Consider the following 18768-nt stretch of genomic DNA (forward strand, 5'->3'; position numbering starts at 1 on the left):
AAAGGCGTAGGCAAATGTCCTTGACCAATCTATCCATAGGGCATTCCCCAGTGTCCCCTCCTCGGGCTGCCTGGATGCGAAGTTTTGGCATTTTGCATTCTGGCGTGTGGCAAACAGGTCCACCGATGGTGTCCCCCACCTGTCGAACAGGTATCTTGTCTCCTGAGCATTGAGCTCCCACTCGTGGGATGCCGATGTCTGCCTGCTGAGCCAATCGGCTTGTATGTTGTCCTTCCCTGGTAGGTGTATGGCTAGCAGGTCTATCTTGAGAGGGATGGCCCATCTCCATATCTCCTGCGCCAGCGTTGAAAGCGGTGCGGACTGTGTGCCCCCCTGCTTGTTGATGTAGAACATCGCAGTGGTGTTGTCTGTTTGTATCAATACCTTGTGCTTGTACAGTCTTGTTTGAAAGGCCTTCAGTGCAAGGAAGATTGTCTTCAATTCTAAGTAATTGATGTGCTTTGTGGCATCCGTCGGTGTCCACAGTCCCCTCACCTTGAGCTCCTCCATGTGAGCGCCCCATCCCTTCAGGGATGCGTCTGTGGTGATGGTCACTGTTGGCGTTGGGGGCGTTAGAGGCTTTCCCCTTGCTATGTTCTCCATGGTCCACCATGTCATCTCCTTCTGCACTGCGTGCGTTACAACCACTAGATCCTCCCAACTGCCTGTAGCTTGTGACCATTGCTCCTGTAGCCATTCTTGAATGGGTCTCATGTGGAGTCGTACATTCGGTACCAGGTGGATGCATGATGCCATCATCCCCATGATCTTGCTCGCCGTCCTCACTGTCCGAGCTTGTCCCTTCCGGTAGAGGCGAGTTTCCTTCACCAGCGCCCTCGCCCTCTTCTCGCTGGGGAACACCTTGCCCTGTAAGGTGTTGATCTGTGCTCCCAGGAAGATCTTCACTTGTTCCGGCTCCATTGATGATTTCTTCCAATGGATGGAGAACCCCAGGTTTATGAGCGTGCTGGTCACTGTATGTGCGTGCAGCTTGCATTTCTGGTATGAGTTTGCTTTCACCAGCCAGTCGTCCAGGTAAGGGTATACATGTATTCCCTGCCTTCTTAGGTGCGCTGCGACTGCTGCGAGGCACTTTGTGAAAACTCTTGGTGCCGATTTTAGACCGAAGGCCAGTGTCGTGAACTGGTAGTGGCTTTCTCCGACGGTGAACCTGAGCATGTGCTTGTGCTTCCTGTTCATTGGGATGTGCAGGTATGCGTCTTTGAGGTCTATAGTGACCATGAAGTCCCCGGTCTGCAACTGTGGGAGCACCTCTTGCAGGGAGGTCATTTTGAATTTTTGCGTTCTTATGAATTTGTTCACGAACCGTAAATCGAGAATGGGCCTCATTGTCTCGTCTACTTTTGGTACCAGGAAGTATGTTGAGTATACTCCTGTGTTTCTTTCCTTGAAGGGTACCCTTCCTATGGCCTGCTTCCGCAGGAGTTCTTTTGCTTCTTCCTGAAGGCACTGCAGCTGCTTGCTTGCTAGCGGCTTTCTTCTTGGTTTTCTGCTTGTTGGCCTCGCCTCCAACTCTATGCAGTATCCGAATTGGATAATGTTGAGGATCCATTTGTCTGATGTGATTCCTCTCCACTCCTGGAGGTGGAATCTTAATCTTCCTCCCACTGGTGTCCTGTGGTCGTAGGTGTCTAGTTTGTCTTGACCCATCTGTACGTGCTGCCCCCTGGGATCTTTTTTGTGGGTGGGCACACAGATTTTTTTGAAGTCACTTGGAGGTGGGCTGCTGGCCCCCTCTTCTTTTTTGTCCCCGTCCATTTCTCCCTCGAAAGGACTGGCCTCTTTGTTGGTACTGCCAGGGCCGTTTCTGATGGCCCTGCTGACCCTGCGAGTCTGCCTGGTGCGTTTGCTGGAAAGCCTGGTGTGATGTACCTGGCTGGTTTCCGCCTCTTCCGCCGGGCCTCCGTGACGGGGTGCCCCTCTTGTTCCCTCTGAACTGCAATGCTCCCATGGATCTTGCTGTTTCGTTATCCTTCTTAAGTTGGCTGAGTTGCTCATCAACTGTTTGTCCGAAAAGCGTACTGCCGTTGAACGGTGTGTTCAGGATGCTGTGTTGCACCTCCGGTTTGAAACCGGATATCCTGAGCCAGGCGTGTCTCCTTTCCGTGACGCCCATCATCATGAGCCTGCTGGCGGTGTCTGCCCCATCCAGGGCCGTCTTAAGGCAAGAATTTGCAGCATTCTTCCCCTCTTCAATTAGCTTTTCGGCTTTCTGCTTGGCATCCTGGGGCAAGTCCTTCACCAACTGCCCCAGTCCCTCCATGATTTGGTACATGTGTCTGTTTACCAGGGCGTTGGAATTAGCCATGCGCCAGTGGGTCGCGGCATTCCGTTCGATCCTTCTGCCCACCAGATCCATCCTTTTGCTCTCTTTATCCGGTGGCGGGCCCGAGGTAGTGGGTACGTTAGCCCTCCTCCTTGCTGTGGCCGTGATAATGGAGTCTGCGGAGACCGTGCCCTGAATGTAGGCCGGGTCCTTTGCGGCATGCTTGTACTTCTTCTCAGTTCTGGGAGTTACTGCCTTGCATGTTGCGGGCTCCCTGAAAGCTTCCTTCCCCTGAGCCAAGACGCTCTCGAGCATCGGGAGGAACTGGCTCCTCGTTTGTGTTGGGAGCAATGTTTCCAGAAGGAAGTCTGCTTTCTGCTTCTCTTCGTCGAGCTTGAGCTTGAAAGCTGCTGCGGCAGATTGTATCACCGCGTTGTAGGCCCCGATGTCGTCCGGCGGGGCGAGGGCCTCGAGGGGTAGGTGTCGACCACCTCCTCCGGGCTGTCGGTGTCGACATCGATGTAATCTACCTCCTGAAGGTCATAGGGCGCCGACTCTGTGTCTGTCCTGCCCTCATCTTCCTCCCCATAGCTGTAGCTCTCGTGGGGATTTTCGTACTCCTCCTGGTCGTCGAACACCTCGACGTCCTGGTCTTGCTCGGTGACTTCGGCGACCTCTTCTTCTTCCTCCTCGACCGCCTCCAGCACTGGTGGCTTGGTCTTGTGAGGGATCGTGAGGGCCTTCATCCTTGCGTCGAAATCTTTTTTCCGCTGCATGAAGTTCTCCATTTCTGCCTCGAGGCGCCTTCTTTTCTTTTCCATCTCGGCCGCGTGTTCCGCGTCGGATGGTTCCGCCGCTCTCTTCGACGGATGGCTCGTCGCCGTGCCTCTCGGAGTCGAAGTTTTCGACGTCGAACCGGATATCGGGTCTCTGGTCGTCGTCGACAGTTTCGGGTCTTTCTCCCTCGTCGATCGATCCTTTTCGGGGACGATTTTCGACGTCTTCTGCTGATCAGCAGCTCTCGGCGCCGGGGACTCCTTCTCTGAGGATCCGCTGGGCCTGGGAGTAGTCGCGGACGCCGCCTTTTTTGGCGTCGGCGCTTTCGGGGTCTTGCCCTCGATTTTTCGAGACTCAGAGTCTCTCGGGTTCTTGGGGGCCGAAGAGTCTCCTACCTTGTCAGAAGTCTTCGTGTAATCGGTCTCTACGACCGTGTAGCTGTCGTCTTCGGCGGCAGCGTTGTCTTCTTCCTCGGAGGACATCCCCAGCTCGTAGAGCGACGGGGTCGGGGCCTTCCCCTGCAGGGCGGCGTGTGCTACCCTCTGCCTCTCTCTCACACGAAGGGTCTTCGGGGTGAAGGCGGAACAGGCGTTGCAGTCTCCGCTTTCGTGGTCCACCGGTAGGCAAAGGTTGCATACCGGGTGCTGGTCCTTCTGCGCGTACTTGTGGTGGCAGTTACGGCAGAACTTGAACGGCGTGTTGTCCATCCTCGAGCGTCCATGGCCTCTCTGGTCGCGTGTTCGTCGACGGTCGTCGAAGATCTGGATGGAAAACGCCTTATCTTTGCTTGTCTTTCGTCGGTGAAGTCCCCTGGAGTCTTCAGATGACTTCTCCTCGTCTTTTCTGTATTTTCTTTCTTCTTTCTCCAAAAATGTCTGGAGCCCAAACGGGAACGATCCAGACCCGACCGCGGAAAAAAAGAATCTGAAGATGGCGCCCAAGAGTGGGAGCTTCCGCAGGAAGCATGCCGACGTCACCGGAAATACACCCAAAGGGGGTGTGACGCCGACGCCCACCTGGGCAAAGAAAAAAAAAAAAAAACACAAAGAAAAGACTACGAATCCGGACCCAACCACAAGACCGCGGAATAATGCACAGCATAGTGAATCCAGAAAGATTCACGCTGCAAAACTTGTTTTCTTCTAGTTTGAATCCGTAAAAACAGAAGCCCCACATTTTCTCGGCGGGCAAGTTGGTGATCTGATGAAGAAGCATTAGTCTTCGATTAGTCAGGCACATTGTGGTGGTTGAGAGCAGGCCTTAGACGAGGAATGTACTTGAAATGTACTAGAGAAGGTATTTCTGATGGCGGGTGGGAAAAAGTTCCAAATTCTCAGTGCTGCCGCGGAGAACGCCCTATTTTAGGTTTTTTTTCCCTGAAAACGGGCAGGTTGGAGCAGGTTTATAGCCGACCGGGAGTTCCTGCTTCCTCCAGATACCACTAGTTTGTGCCAGATAATCAGGGGAGTTTGCGTATAGGGCCTTGTGTGTAATGCATGCCAGTTTCAGCTGTATTCTGGCCTCTAGAAGGAGCCAGTTTAGTGCTTTCATGTGTGGAGATGTCGTCGAATTTCCTAGTGCCAGTGAGTAGTCTGGCAGCTGCATTGAGGCAGGCTTTTAGAGGTGCCATGGAGATTTAATAATCCCGTGAGGGTGGAACATCCATATTCCAGTCTAGAGATGACTAGTGCTTGGACTGCCATTTTTAAGTCGGCAGCATCGACGAAAGGTTTCACCTTGCTCAGGTGGAATCTGGCTGATTTAGCGATAGTTAATGCAGTCTCGCATGTTAAGGTTACAGTCTAGGATTATGCCCAATGGTGGCAAAGGTCTTGACTGAGCTTTTTACCCCCTTACTGGGTGGGGGGCTACATAGAGGTTCTCGTACATCACCACTTCGACCATGTAGAACTCACTCTTGATGTGGCTCTGGTATGGACAGGGCCTCAGAGCTCAACTGGTACTCTGTGGTGGGTCTTGTCAAGATGTGAAATTTCATTTGAGAGGTCAAAACCCTTCCTTTGAAGCAGGGCCACCATTTGGACCCCGAGCATTTGCTTTTTCCACACTACCTTGGGCAATCTTTTTTTTTTGTCATCTGGGTCAGTGGCTCTCCAGGCAGACTTGTTGCCCTCTCTCCTTGACAACTTGGGGGCATGTTGTGGACAAGACCTTCGATGCAACCATCAGTGGCCCTTGGTCAGCACCAGTGTAGTCATCTTGGGTTGTGCTGCATAGTCTGGTGTTTCAACAAAGGCTGCCTTGGGGGTATGCCTTTCAGCAGGTTACCTTTTGGCATTTCTCCTCTGCATCCTTCAGCACTGTCCTAGACGTGTGCCATTTAGCATTGGTTGAGAAGTCCAATGTCAACCCTCACCATTTTTGCCTCAATGTTCAGTCTCTGGATAGGCAGATTCCTGCATCTTCTGTGTACTAGCCATGGTGTATTGTTTTAGTCTTTGTAGACGCTGTACCTGGGGTGCCTTAGATACAAATGTGGCACAGTAGTTAAACAGAAAAAGTTGCAGACTTCATGGGGGTCGCTTTTGGTCACTTTGTGGGTGACCGTTGGGGAACGACTTGAAAGGGGTATTTTCCACAACAGTCTTTATTCTCTGGCCATGTGGATCTTTCAGTCAAGGTCTTTAGTGTTCTTTATCATTTTGACTGATCTCCATCATGCTTCCAGACTCAACGGCAGAAGAAAATCTGAAGATGGCACCAATGCACAGGAACTTCCTGGGCAGTCTTCCATCACACAGAAAGAATGAACACCAAATGGTGTTGGACAAGTTCCACAAAGAAAAAAATAATCCAGCCACAACCTCCAGAAGGCGGAATGACCAGCATGCGATTCCAGAAAAGGATTCATGCTGCGCAGGTTTCAACACTGAATTTACTACCTCTTCCAACTCCTTTTAAGACCACTCAGGCTCTTTTTGATGCTCACCGACCTCTTTTTAAGATGGATTAGGACTCCTGATTGGATCCTCATTTTGGAGGTCATTCTAGTGAGGAATAGTGTCTTGAGGATGGGATGTGCCCTCAGTGTTAACCAAATCAGTCATGCCAGAAAACCACAGGTTTATTGTATTAGTTTTCAGAATCTGTGCCTGCCAACAATGGAGGTGCACTCTGCTCCTCTTCCAAACCAACAGAAGGCCAAGTCTTACTCCACAACTTTCAACTCTCAAGGTTTTTCAAATGCAACTTCACCAATGCTATGTTAAGCACCCTTCTAATCCGGCTTTATTTACATCCAAATACAGATTGTCAGGCAATGCAACTAGTCTTGAAATCCCTTAAAAGGCATACAAAAAAAACACAACACATTCCCATACAGCCAGGTGTTTGACTACAAGATCAGTCGTAGTAGTCTTCAGCAATAGGATGTTGGCCTTCAGTCTGAATCTGAAAATGTACCAGCCAGTAGATACACGGCTCCTGAAAACCGCCAAAATAGAACCGTCTAATCTGAGGAGGATTTTACACTATTGCCCTAGATGAGGATAGGCAGTAAGCAATTTGAATGATCATGCAAACCCTTCCAAGCTCATGGCAGGGGTGTATTGCATCTTTAACACTTGTTCCAGCTTTTGTGAAAAGGAAATAATTGCGCATTACTGACCTAATCTATTTACGCCTCAATGGAATAGAGAACTAAAAACTCCTTTAAGGTTCACACAGCAGAGTATACAAACATTTAAACGGCATGATTAGAGGCGAGCAACTGCAAGCAGAGGGAGAGGTTTAGGGTACAGCTCTTGTATTAATATTGGAATATAAGTCAGTTAAGAAAGCAAAAAAGGAAATGTTAAAGTAACAGCAGGAAAACAAGACCCACAAAGGATAGAAAAACGAAAGTGGAGAATATAGAGTTTATTGGAAAGCCCAGAGCAGAGGGGCCAATTTGCCTTCTACAGCGAACAATGAACACTTAACTGCTACAGAAATGTAAAACATTTGTTATAAAATAATTTTTAATTTCAGTTCATTTTGCATTACAAACTTTCCTTGGTACAAACAGAATAGATTTTACTGCTTACACCTCGCGACTGCCCCGTGCTTTTCATTCACAATACTGAACCTGTAATTGCTGTTATCAAAATATACATCTGTTTTTTTTAATAAAAAAACTGGGTTTCGCTGCCCCATCTGTCTTTAACAGGTATATAAAAAAAAGTTATAAATATTTACACTCCAATTCTCACATTCTTTTACACACTAACATGGAACCAAAGGAATAAGGCAACACTAGCAGAGATGCTGGTGAGGTGGCATCAGTTTGTCACAACTGCCGACATGATCAGGAGGTACCGGTAAAGTAAACCGATGTTCAACAGCCATCAATAAATAGAACCTGCCTAATGTCAAGGGGAGCTTCTCCTTGAACATTCAAAAACAATTCCATTTATTTGCAACTAAACAGGTATCCTCGGAGGCCAGAACCAATAAAAATGATGTGCAAGACAAAGGGATTCAGGGAGCTGTTGTTTAGATCCCAAACATGCTTAGCATACTGATTCAAGACTGCCTTTTATCAAGCTTCTATTGTTACATGGCCCCAAATGAAGTTTAAAAGGTAGCCCAGGCGGCTTACGGCTTCAACTCCCTACGATAAAGCAAGCTGCAACATATAGGTGGACCCAAGTACACCACCCACTTAAACCAAGAACAGCTCCACAGTCCGGCCTGCAAAGGATCAACTATAAAGAGTTGAGACAAAATAACGAAAAACAGCTTTGGTCCAAAATTCAGAAAAAAATTCTGAATACACAAGTTTGCCATTTCTGCAGCCAACTAAAAATGGAACTCTTATGGCAAAGTTACTATTACATAAAGGCAAATGACAGAACACGGAATACGTGTGTACTGTTAACCCATTTTATGATGGGCGCCAGTCAAGCAGATATCGAAATAAAGTACAAATCACGCTTTAACTAGCGCTTCTTAAAAGCTAAAGCCAAGGCTAAGTGAATGGATGAGGAATGCATAAAGAGATCATGGACTTCAGCTTAAGACAATAGCAGGTCAGCAAAAACTGCACATCTGATCAACCAGGCCTGCACTCACTTTAAAGTGAAGTGCTCCCAACATCTGAGAATCAGCTCAGCTAACATTTCAGCTTTTAGAGACACTTTGCCCACACTGCTACCGTAACCATGTTATACATATGACTAAGCAAAACGATTAGAACACAGGAACAAAACCTGTGCAAAAATGAAAATCAAGCAAGAGTATACAAGGTAACAAGAAGATATAGTTTTAGCATTTTATCTTACTATAAACGTTGCTTAAAAGAAACAGCCTGCATATAAAGTAAGATATAGACTTGGTCAAAAGATTAGACAGGTGACAGCAACTCAAGTATTGCAACCATGGTTAGAAACAGTATGCCACTAAGACAACGTATAATCAGGGAACCATCGGTCTATAAAAATAAAAAATAAACTCAAGTTCTATGCCCCAATTTGCAAGACAAGAGATTGTAGACCAATGAATAAAACACGAAATTTAGACTTCTGAAACAAGTCACAAACGTACTGCTGTGTAGTAACCCATGTGCAAGGGAAACTTTCTTAAACTGATTAACAAGCAATTTTTCCGAAGCTAGAAAAGCAAAGATGGCAACGAAAAAATATGGTACAAGGAAAAATAAGTATAACAGTAGATTATAAAGAAATTGGGATCCAGCTGACAAACTGCAAAACAAGAAGGCCGATACGTAATTATTCGATATTTTCTTTAACCACTCCGATTATGCAAGTCACTGGTTTGTCTTAACTTTGGTCTGGGGAAACAGTTAAGGCACAGGCTGGAGTAAGGCATCGAGGAAACACCTTCACCTGGAACCGCTTTCTTCTGGGAGATGCGTTTGATGCAACACATTTGGGATGTATGTGGGGGCACAGTCTTGTGTCTTCAGAAGGCTGACATGGGTAAAGAAAGTATAGTAAGGCATCAGGGTGATTTCAGGGCTCAGAAGCCCAGGAATGGATCAAAGCAGTATATCCCACCTTACAGTAGAAACCAATATTTCAATGCACAATCTGGATCTTACTGCTGCAAGGTAGAAAAAGTCGAGATTTTAAAAAACAGATGAACAAATATCTTAAAAAAAATAAAATCTCTGGTCTTTAAGGTCACTTGAGCTGCATTTTAAAGTGGCTTTGTCTTGGTTTTCTGGAATGATGGAAGTTGTTCCCTTGGTTCGAGATCAGTCTGCGATCCGGAACCATGGGGGGAGTTTTAAGTCCATTTCTTTTTCGGAATGAGTTCATTTAAATTGTAGACTTTGAGAAAGACACGCGCAGGTGATGGCTCTCGCCCAGGTCATGGTTGTGCAGCTCGATCAGCACTTGAATCGCCTCCTCCACGGACCCCATCTGGATCAGCGCCATCTTACGGTCCTTCCTGCAGACAAACCAAGCCACAAAGTGAACACGAGAACTGGAGAAGCAGACAGATGTTTTTGGAACACAGTATGAATGGAAAGAGGCAAATATTACTTACCCTGTAACTCTTAACCTGCAGTGCTTTAGATTAACATGCATTGCATTCCTGTAACCTAGTGTTGGGCAAGGACTGTAGAAAGTCTTTGGTTTCAAGAAAACAAGCCAGACCCCTTCAGCCAAGGTGGTCTACAAATGATTCTGGCATTTACCTGCGGGCCCAGAAAATTGATGCGGTGTTTTGACTGCTGACTCGCAGCCTGCGTTGTCTTGACCTGGATGGCCTGTGGTTTACATTACTGTTAGGTGGTTCTGACTATCTGAGCAGCCCTGATTTGTCGCTTTTTGAACACCTGATTTGAGCTTTTACAGTGAGCCTCATAAGCTGGAACCCCAGTGAACTCATGATAAAAAGGACTGCATGTGGATTTCACTTGTGTCCACCTTGAGAAGGCTGCAGCCAGGATAATGGGCACCGGACTTGTTACATGTGTGCACTCCAGTGTATGGGATACGCAGGGGAAGACAGTCGTGCGCAGCCCAGGAGCAGATACAGATGAAATGGCGCGGCAGGGGTTATGCAGAGTTGGGTGGTGACATGGAATAGGCTTTATAATGTGGTAGATAAAGTGTGTGCTTCACTGAAGGACCACTCCATTACTCTCCTATAGCAGGGCTCGAAAAATCCCTAAAACAATACTAGTCCTGCAGGTCTAGTAGCTTGAAATCGCCTCGACCTAACTGCAACCGGGCTATACCTAGCACAGAGTCAGCTCTTGTGGCCGTCTCAGAACAACTGAGGGCCTCTCAGGATCTCGGTAACACCTCCGCCCTGATCCTGCTGGATCTGAGTGCGGCCTTCGACACGGTCTCCCATGAGATACTGCTTAAGCGCCTCCGGGAGATCAGGGTCGAAGAGGGGGCCCTGGCTTGGTTCATGTCGTTTCTATCTGACCGTTCCTTCTAGATCCATGCACCCCGGTACTCTTCCAGCAGGTTCCCTCTTGAGTGCGGCGCCCCTCAGGGCTCGGCGCTCAGCCCTATACGTTATTTAACGTGTACGTCCGCCCATTGGCCATACTGGCAAGGGAGCGTAGGATTAACATGATTTCCTTCGCGGATGATACGCAACTTAGCTTTACTTTCCCTAAGGGCACCATTCATGACCATGCTAAATTCCAAGATGTCCTGGCCATCTCCAACTGGATGTCGGATGATCTTCAGCTTAACTCCTCCAAACAGAGGTGCTCTGGCTGGGAGGCAACATACAGAAGTCGGACCATCGCTGGTGGCCCCCTGCGATGGGCCTCCCCCTACTCCGAAAGGGACTTAAAAACCTAGGAGTCTTAATGGACAACTTTGTCCTTTGAATCTCACGCCAAAAAAGTTGCAGGAACCTGCTTTGGCCGCTTACGCTGTATTAAGCCCATCTCAGGCTTTTTTGAGCCGCCCACCCGCCAAGTTATTGTTCAGTCCCTGGTTCTCTCCCACCTAGACTACTTCAACTGTCTTTTATAGGGTGTTAAGAAGGCAGTAATCCAGAGACTCCAGCGGGCTCAGAACGCGGCGGCCCTTATCCTCTTTGCCCTACCCAAGCACTGCCATACCTCTCACCTGCTTCGCAGACTCCACTGGCTGCCAGTGAAACAAAGGATTGATTTTAAGATCCTTTGTCTCACCCACAAAATTCTTCACGGCCTTGGCCCTCTTATACTGCAGGATCTCTACCTCCTATGTCCCTACCCGGGCCTTACGCTCTGCTGATCGTGCCCACACTATCAGAATACGTAAGAGCAGGATGGGGGGCCGATCTTTCAGGTTGAATTCCATCCCTTTGGAGGCACGCGCCATTCAAAATCATTGGCACTTCCGGAAATACATCAAAACCTGGTTGTTTGCCTCCATTCAGGAGGTAGATACTTAGGCTGCGTCCAGTAGCCACCCCCTCGCCTGCCCTCTGACTGCCGGTCCGTTAGCACTGGGACGCCCCGTTGCTGGGGCAGCCGTGCGCTTTACAAGCATACTTAACATAACTTACTTGACTGCAGTCTCTGAACGCGGACCAAATATGACAAAACAACAAGATTTAAAGGCATCTTTATAAGCTCATTAAAATTGTGAGCAATAAAAATGCCTTTGCCTCTTATCTGGTCACATTTGCTAAGTTTTCAGAGAGGACAACAATTAGTTTGTCTTCCTACTCACCAGAAAGGGCGAGTAGGCCCTAAAACCAGCTTGCCCTCATTAAATTTTGCTTGCATATGCGAGCGGTCGAGTCGATTTTCAAGCCCTGCATAGAGACAGACCTTTTTACAGCAGTGGACCGTGAGCAGTTTTTGGTAGAGATAGATTTGGATCAGGGGTGATAACACTCAGTGACACTTTTGTCGGATGAAGGACAGTCCAGATCAGACAGACTGAATCAGAATGTCAACAGAGCCATTCTTGTGCTGCTGAAGCTTTGTCTTAGTCCTGCTGCTGACCGAAGATGTGCAGAACCTAGTCCACTTGCCTGATCTGCATCTCTTGGCATCAAACAAGGCTACCTCTAACCTTTGACCAAAAAGATTTGCAGGCCTCACATGTATACTCTTGATCGGGTGAAAGGCATAGGTTCCAAAAGGAGTGTTGATCGTATGGGGGTACTTAGATTTACACTCTGGACCGGAACGGAGCTCGTTCCATTAGCAGGTCATTCTCAAAGGACGTTGAAATGGAGAAAGGGAAGCATGGCCGGGCGTGGCCTTTAGTCTGCTGAAGAGTTGAAGAACGGCTACATTAACCCCTACGCTGCGCTGAAAGTTCCGCGATTGTGCAGAACCTTTTATTGCGCAGGCAGGGCATGCGATGTTCAGCGGACATGCGCAGCACTATAGAGTTAGTGCACGCGACGTCTGCTTAACTTGCGCAGCATTTAAAGGGTTAAGGGAGAGCTCTCAGAAGCAACAAACTACGCTCTCATATGCCACAAGCTAGACTATCAAGACAATACAGTTGAGTTGAGAGCTACTAGAGACCCTAAGGGAGCCTGCATGAGTCTGGAAGGGGAGCACAAGAGATTACATCAGAACCAGTTGGTGGAAAACCAACAAGGACTACGGCATGGACGACCATGCGCAGTATTCAAGAGAAGTCAACCATGTGACTCAGAAAACTTCTTGGAACAAAAACTTTTTGTAATCATCCAACCTTACCAGATGGCGCACTAATGCAAGGCATGTGTACCTACAGGACACGCCTTGAACATGGTCTTTATGCTTGGTCTACTTCACATTTGATGAGCAAATTCCACCTCCCTACCATCCCCAACATCCTGGGAATACATATGCCTTGACATTATTAGTGAGGGCAAACCGATATGCTCGCTTCACAGCATTTACCACCCACCCCGGGACAACTTCACCTTTTCCCAAGAAATAATGGAATTGATCTCAACTAATTCCGGTCGGCAACTCACCCAAATATACCTTGGTGACTTCAACCTCCACTGGAACGATCGCAACGACGCAGTGGTAAATAGTCTTAAAAATTTCCTCGATGCCCTTAACCTCACCCAAATATGCAACAGCCCGACCCACGAGAAAGGTTCTACCCTCGACCTGATCATCTCCAAAGAGGATTCTATCCAACTCTAGTCCATCCAACCCTGTGACTGGTCAGATCATCATATTGTCACATTTGTTATCAATGAAAAAGTCAAAGTTAACCCGGCTCAACTCTCCAAGCCCAAAGTCTGGAAAAGAGACTCGAAAAGCTCAACCCAGGCTCTTTGCCCCTAACAGTTGCAACCTCCTACTGCCACCGACAGGCGCTACAGACGTCCAAACTCTGACTGACCACTATCTCAACGCTATGTCCTCTATAATTAATGAGGCTGCACCTATGGAGCTGAAAAGAGTCTCTACTAAAATCTCCAAACCATGGTACGACGGGAGTCTCAATGAGGATAGACGAGACATGCGAATGGCAGAGCGTACCTGGAGATCAGCTCCGTCTGCAATGCACCTAAAAGAGCTGAAGAAAAAGAGAAACGCCTACTTCAGGAAAATAAAACGCTCAAAATCAGACTTCTTCAGCCTCCAACTCGACCAAGCAAAAAACCGCCAGAGAAAACTCTTTGAGCTAATCAGAACACAATCCAAGGAACAACCCCAACCGGTCAACACTAGGCATGAGGCACCCTCCTGTGAAGACTTCGCTGCTTTCTTTATCCAAAAAACTGACAAATTAAAAAGCGATCTCCTCATTGACGCAAGCCTCTACTCCAAACCCAATGCCTAGCACCCACTGAACCAAAAAACAATGCTACATGGTCTACCTTCGACACATACTCGGAAGAAGAAATTGGCAAACTGCTCAGCACCCTGAAACCATCCAATCACCGCACGGACCCCCTCCCTGCCTCCGCAGTAAAAGACTTTACCCCTTTGCTTCTCCCTCTCTGGACTAAAATTATCAACAGCTCTCTCCAACAAGGAAGCATACCTGACTCCCTCAAAGTTGGTCAGGTCACACCTCTACTAAAGAAACCTACAGCCGACCCCTCTGATCTCAACTATTACCGTCCCATCACCAATATTCCTACTCTCGCCAAACTGTTGGAAAAATGCGCACAACTACAATTGACTAAACACATTGAGCAATTTGATCTCCTCAACAGCCACCAGTCAGGCTTCCGAGCAGGACACAGCACAGAAACTGCTATGACTCACATAATTGACGACGCACTTCAAATACTAGACCAAAACGACGCCTCCTCATCCTTCTTGATCTCTCTTCAGCATTCAACACCGTTAAACATGAGAATCTACTAGAACTACTAAACACAAGAATGGGTTTATCTGGAACTGTTCTCAAGTGGTTCACTTCCTTTCTTCACAACAGGTCGCAGAAATTCAAGAGCAACAACCTGGTGTCCTCGCCAATACCTGTAACGCTAGGCGTCCCCCAAGGATCCTCTCTATCCCCAACTCTGTTCAACCTAGTCATGGAACCTCTCACCTCCTTGCTACATGCATCCAACGTAAACTTTCACATGTACGCCGATGACACTCAGCTATATCTCAAGCTACAATCCCCCAAAGACATCTTGCATCTGAACTCAACGATCAGAAGCACCCAATCTTGGATGGCTGTTAACCACCTCAAACTCAACGCTATGAAGACTGAGTTCCTTCTGATCTCACCTCCCACGAAAATATCTACCACACAAACATGGCTTAAGCACCTAACAGCACTCAATGTCCAACCGACCATAGTGGATTCAGCAAAATCCTTAGGCATAACACTTGACACCAACCTCAACATGCAGCAACATATCAGCAAGGCAACAAAGGGAGCGAACTTCCAGATCAATACTCTGAGGAAACTTAAACCCTAGCTCCCAGCCAAAGACTTCCAAACAGCAGTACAAGCACTAGTCATCCCACGTATTGAATACGGCAGCACCGCCCTCTGCGGACTCCCCCTAACTACTACCGCACCACTAAGAGCTTCTCTGAATGCTGCAGCGAGACTCATCACTGGGTCAAAAAAGCACTCCCATATTACCCCTGACTTGAAATCCCTGAATTGGCTGCCTTTTGAAGCCAGAATACATCTGAAAATCGCCTGCATGACACAAGGCGGTTCACCTAAACTCACCCGGCTACCTCGCTCCCCTGCTCTAAAAGGAACAACAACAAAAGAGGACTACCATCTCGATCTCCCCTATTTGGTGGCCATCTTGGTCCAGTCTCTCCCTCGCTCTGGCGGCCATCATGGACTAGTCTTTCCCACCAGTTGTACATAACATAAGAACAGGCCATTCATACCCATCACAGACTGTACAGAGCGCCGCGTCTAATTATCTTGTGACTTAGTGTCTACCTTTTATTGCAGTATCATATATTTAATGATATTTTATACAACCGATTACTACCTCATATATGTGTGATTAAGTATCTGCCTCTTATTGCAATACTGTACTCCTACCTGTACTTTGTAGAATTTTTGTACCCTGTACCCATGTCACTTTATCTTCCGACCATTACCGCATACATGTGTGATTACGTATCTGCCTCTTATCGCAGTATTATACTCCTACCTGTACTTTGTAGAATTTTTGTACCCTGCACCTATGTCACTTTCTCCTCACAGGTATTGCACCGATCGCTACCTCATATTTCTTTTGGATGCTTACTAGTGTCATCTATGACTCAAGCAGCCTCTGTCTGCACCCATACTCTGTTAGTATTATACTAGTATTTGTATTTGTAGTGTATATGTATCTTCGTGCGATTAAGTGACTGCTCTATATTGCAGTTTTATACCTCTACTAGTACTCTATACACTCTGCGTAAACTGCACCCATTTCACTTTTCCCTCACCGGTTCGGCACCAAACGCTACCTCATGCTGCACCTGCACCTATTTCACCTTTATCCCTATCATTCACTGTTCGCTACCTCATTTATTTGGTTCTTACACTTACACTCCTAGCTTTATTTTGAACATTTGTAATGCACTGAATGTGAATACTTTTTTTTCTTTTTCTGCATTTGACTGCTGTTTGTAATTGTTTTTTGTTACTGGCACATGTACCTCACATATTTTTGACTACACACTACTGTCACTTTCGATTCAGGTATTTTACTGCCTGCATAGGTATTCTATTTTATTCCAGTATATTATTTATATTATAGGCTATCACTAGTGACTCACTAGTGTCTTCCTTGGCCCTGTAACTAGCGGCGGACAGTTTGTACTATTGGCCTATTTCCTACCCCTAACACCACAGCCTCTATAAAATGGAGCTCAACGGCAAGAACACTTTTAGAATTAACTACCCCTCCACTCCTCTCTCCAAAAATGCCACTAAACGTTTTAAACACAACTTCTTGAGGTCACACCCAGAAACACCCTTTGCTGACACTTACTTCTCACTGGGCAATGGAGCCCTGAATACTGATATCATCTTCCACACCTCACGCAGAGCCCAATGGAGGAAAACTTTCCTATCCCTACTCACAGTCTCCACCACCAGGAAAACAACTCATGGCCTAAGTCTCACCATCACACCTTCCCACCTCTTCCCTGGCAGGTCTACCATTACCATCTACAATAACGGGATTGTCCTAATCCAATCCACGGACAAGAACCTGGAATTACTAGACAACCTGTTCCCCAAGTTCAAAGAGCACCTCTCCAAGCTGCGGACCCCCACTCAGAACTCCGCGGGCACTATCACCCCTGACGTCGCAGCCACCACCTACTACACTTCTACCCCTAGCACCCCAGTAAATGGCCCACCTGTTGGTAACGCCCCCCACTCCCCAAGAACAGTCACAAATAACTCCACCGCACATACTAGCAGCCCCTCTACCCTTCTTATCCCCACCCATATCCCCTCCATCCCTCCCCCCCGGACAGAACATCCCCCACCCACAACACACCATCATCTGAACAAGCCACCGCCCAAAGTTTATCCACCCCCCCACCCATCCCCCCCACGACAGACACCTCTCCCTCCCCATCTCCCTTCCCACTCCCACCCACGAGTCTCTCACACCTGACATAACAACTCCCGCCCACAACACGCCTACATCTGCACACACCATCACTCGGAGTTTATCCACCCATCCCCCCCCATGGCAGACACCTCTCCCTTCCCTGCTCCCTCCCCACTCCCATTCACAACTCTATCTCCCTCCCAACAAAAGATACAGAACATACCTCCTCCCTTACCCTAGCATCCCCCTCTCTCCCACCTCCTATTCTCAGCCCTCACTACCCTCCTGTCTCCCCCACTGTCCTCAGCCTTCACTCACTATTCTACTCACCGGCACCGTCTCCCACTGAAGTCACTACCTATGCTTCCCACCCACCGCCTGTCTCACCTACATCACCCACACCCCTCGCCCACAAACACGTCCACTCCTTGAATACCATCCCACTCATTAGCTCCGCGGAACCCCTCAACACTAGTATACCCCCCCCCCCCCCGATACCCTGCCTGCTCACCAGCTCACTACTCAACCACTCACCAACGGCTCTCTCCACCAACACCTTCCCCAATGACCCTCCTGACCGGACTTTATCCACCCTCCAACAAGTCAAAGAGGAAATCTTACAAATCAAAAAAGACATCCACGCAATCAAAGACCTTCTCTCCTCACAGCCCAGTCTACCTCCCACCATCCCACTACCCTACAAACGACGCACACTCCCTGCATACCCTCACCCCCGACGACACCAGCAATGGCCTACTATCCCTCGCCCCCGACGACACCAGCAATGGCCTACTATCCCCGTGCGCAATAATTCCCACCGCCCCCGTCGTGTTCTCAACTCCTTGTCGGACCGCGACCTATGCTCTCTCCTACGCTCTTATGGCCCAGGTCCGGTAAAAGACTTTTCCAACTCACACATCCCCATACCCACAATTCTTACAAACCCTCTAAGGCCCCCAACACTCAACAACAGAGGCTCCGTCCCTAACAACCTCAGAAAAGTTCCCCTCACACTAGAAAGCTCGACCACCCTTCTCTCTCCCAAACTCAAATGCATCCTACTAAACTGCAGATCGGCCCAGAGACATTCCTCCGACATCGCGGATCTCGTCTCAGATAGGGATCTGGACCTAGCCATTCTAACGGAAACGTGGCTCACTGAAGCCTCTACCCCGATTATGGACATACTAGTCCCCCCCAATTATCACATCATCAGGCTGGACAGGTCTCCTGGCAAGACGGGCGGGGGAATTGCATGCATTTTTAGGAGCAACCTCTCCGTTACTCAAGTCACCTCCCCCTCCCTTTCCTCCTGTGAACTCCTCTGCCTCGACATCACCAGTGAGGGCAAACAAGTCTGTGCTTTACATCTCATCTATCACCCGCCTGGTGACAATCTCATATTCACTCAACAATTCATGGACCTGATCACTTCCAATGCCGGTCGGCAGACCACTCAAGTCTACCTGGGTGACTTCAATCTCCATTGGAACGATCAGAAAAACACCGTGGTGAATAGTCTCAAAACTTTCCTCAATGCGCTTGACCTCACCCAATTATGTGATAAACCAACACACAACAAAGGCGCGATACTCGATCTCATCATTGCCAAAGAGAACGCTAATCAACTGGAGGCGATTCTACCCTGCGATTGGTCAGATCACCACATTATCACCTTCTTTATCAACGAAAAAGTTAAACCTAACCCTACTCAACCAATCAAAACCAAAGCATGGAAAAGGGATTTGAAGAATCTCAACCCC

General features: G+C 48.0%; 1 protein-coding gene across 2 annotated transcripts in view; it reads right to left on the bottom strand.

Moving 5' to 3' along the window:
- Nucleotides 1-7026: 7026 nt before the first annotated feature.
- The window catches only part of PTBP1 (polypyrimidine tract binding protein 1), a 450657-nt gene continuing 438915 nt past the window's right edge, over nucleotides 7027-18768 (bottom strand). For both annotated transcript variants that reach the window (XM_078670615.1, XM_078670614.1), the window contains one exon: nucleotides 7027-9478. In XM_078670615.1, coding sequence (XP_078526741.1) covers nucleotides 9346-9478 — 133 coding nt within the window. In that variant the 3' untranslated portion in view covers nucleotides 7027-9345. The remainder of the gene's footprint in view (nucleotides 9479-18768) is intronic.

This window comes from Lissotriton helveticus, chromosome 12, assembly GCF_964261635.1.
Source record: "Lissotriton helveticus chromosome 12, aLisHel1.1, whole genome shotgun sequence".
Classification (NCBI taxonomy): domain Eukaryota; kingdom Metazoa; phylum Chordata; class Amphibia; order Caudata; family Salamandridae; genus Lissotriton; species Lissotriton helveticus.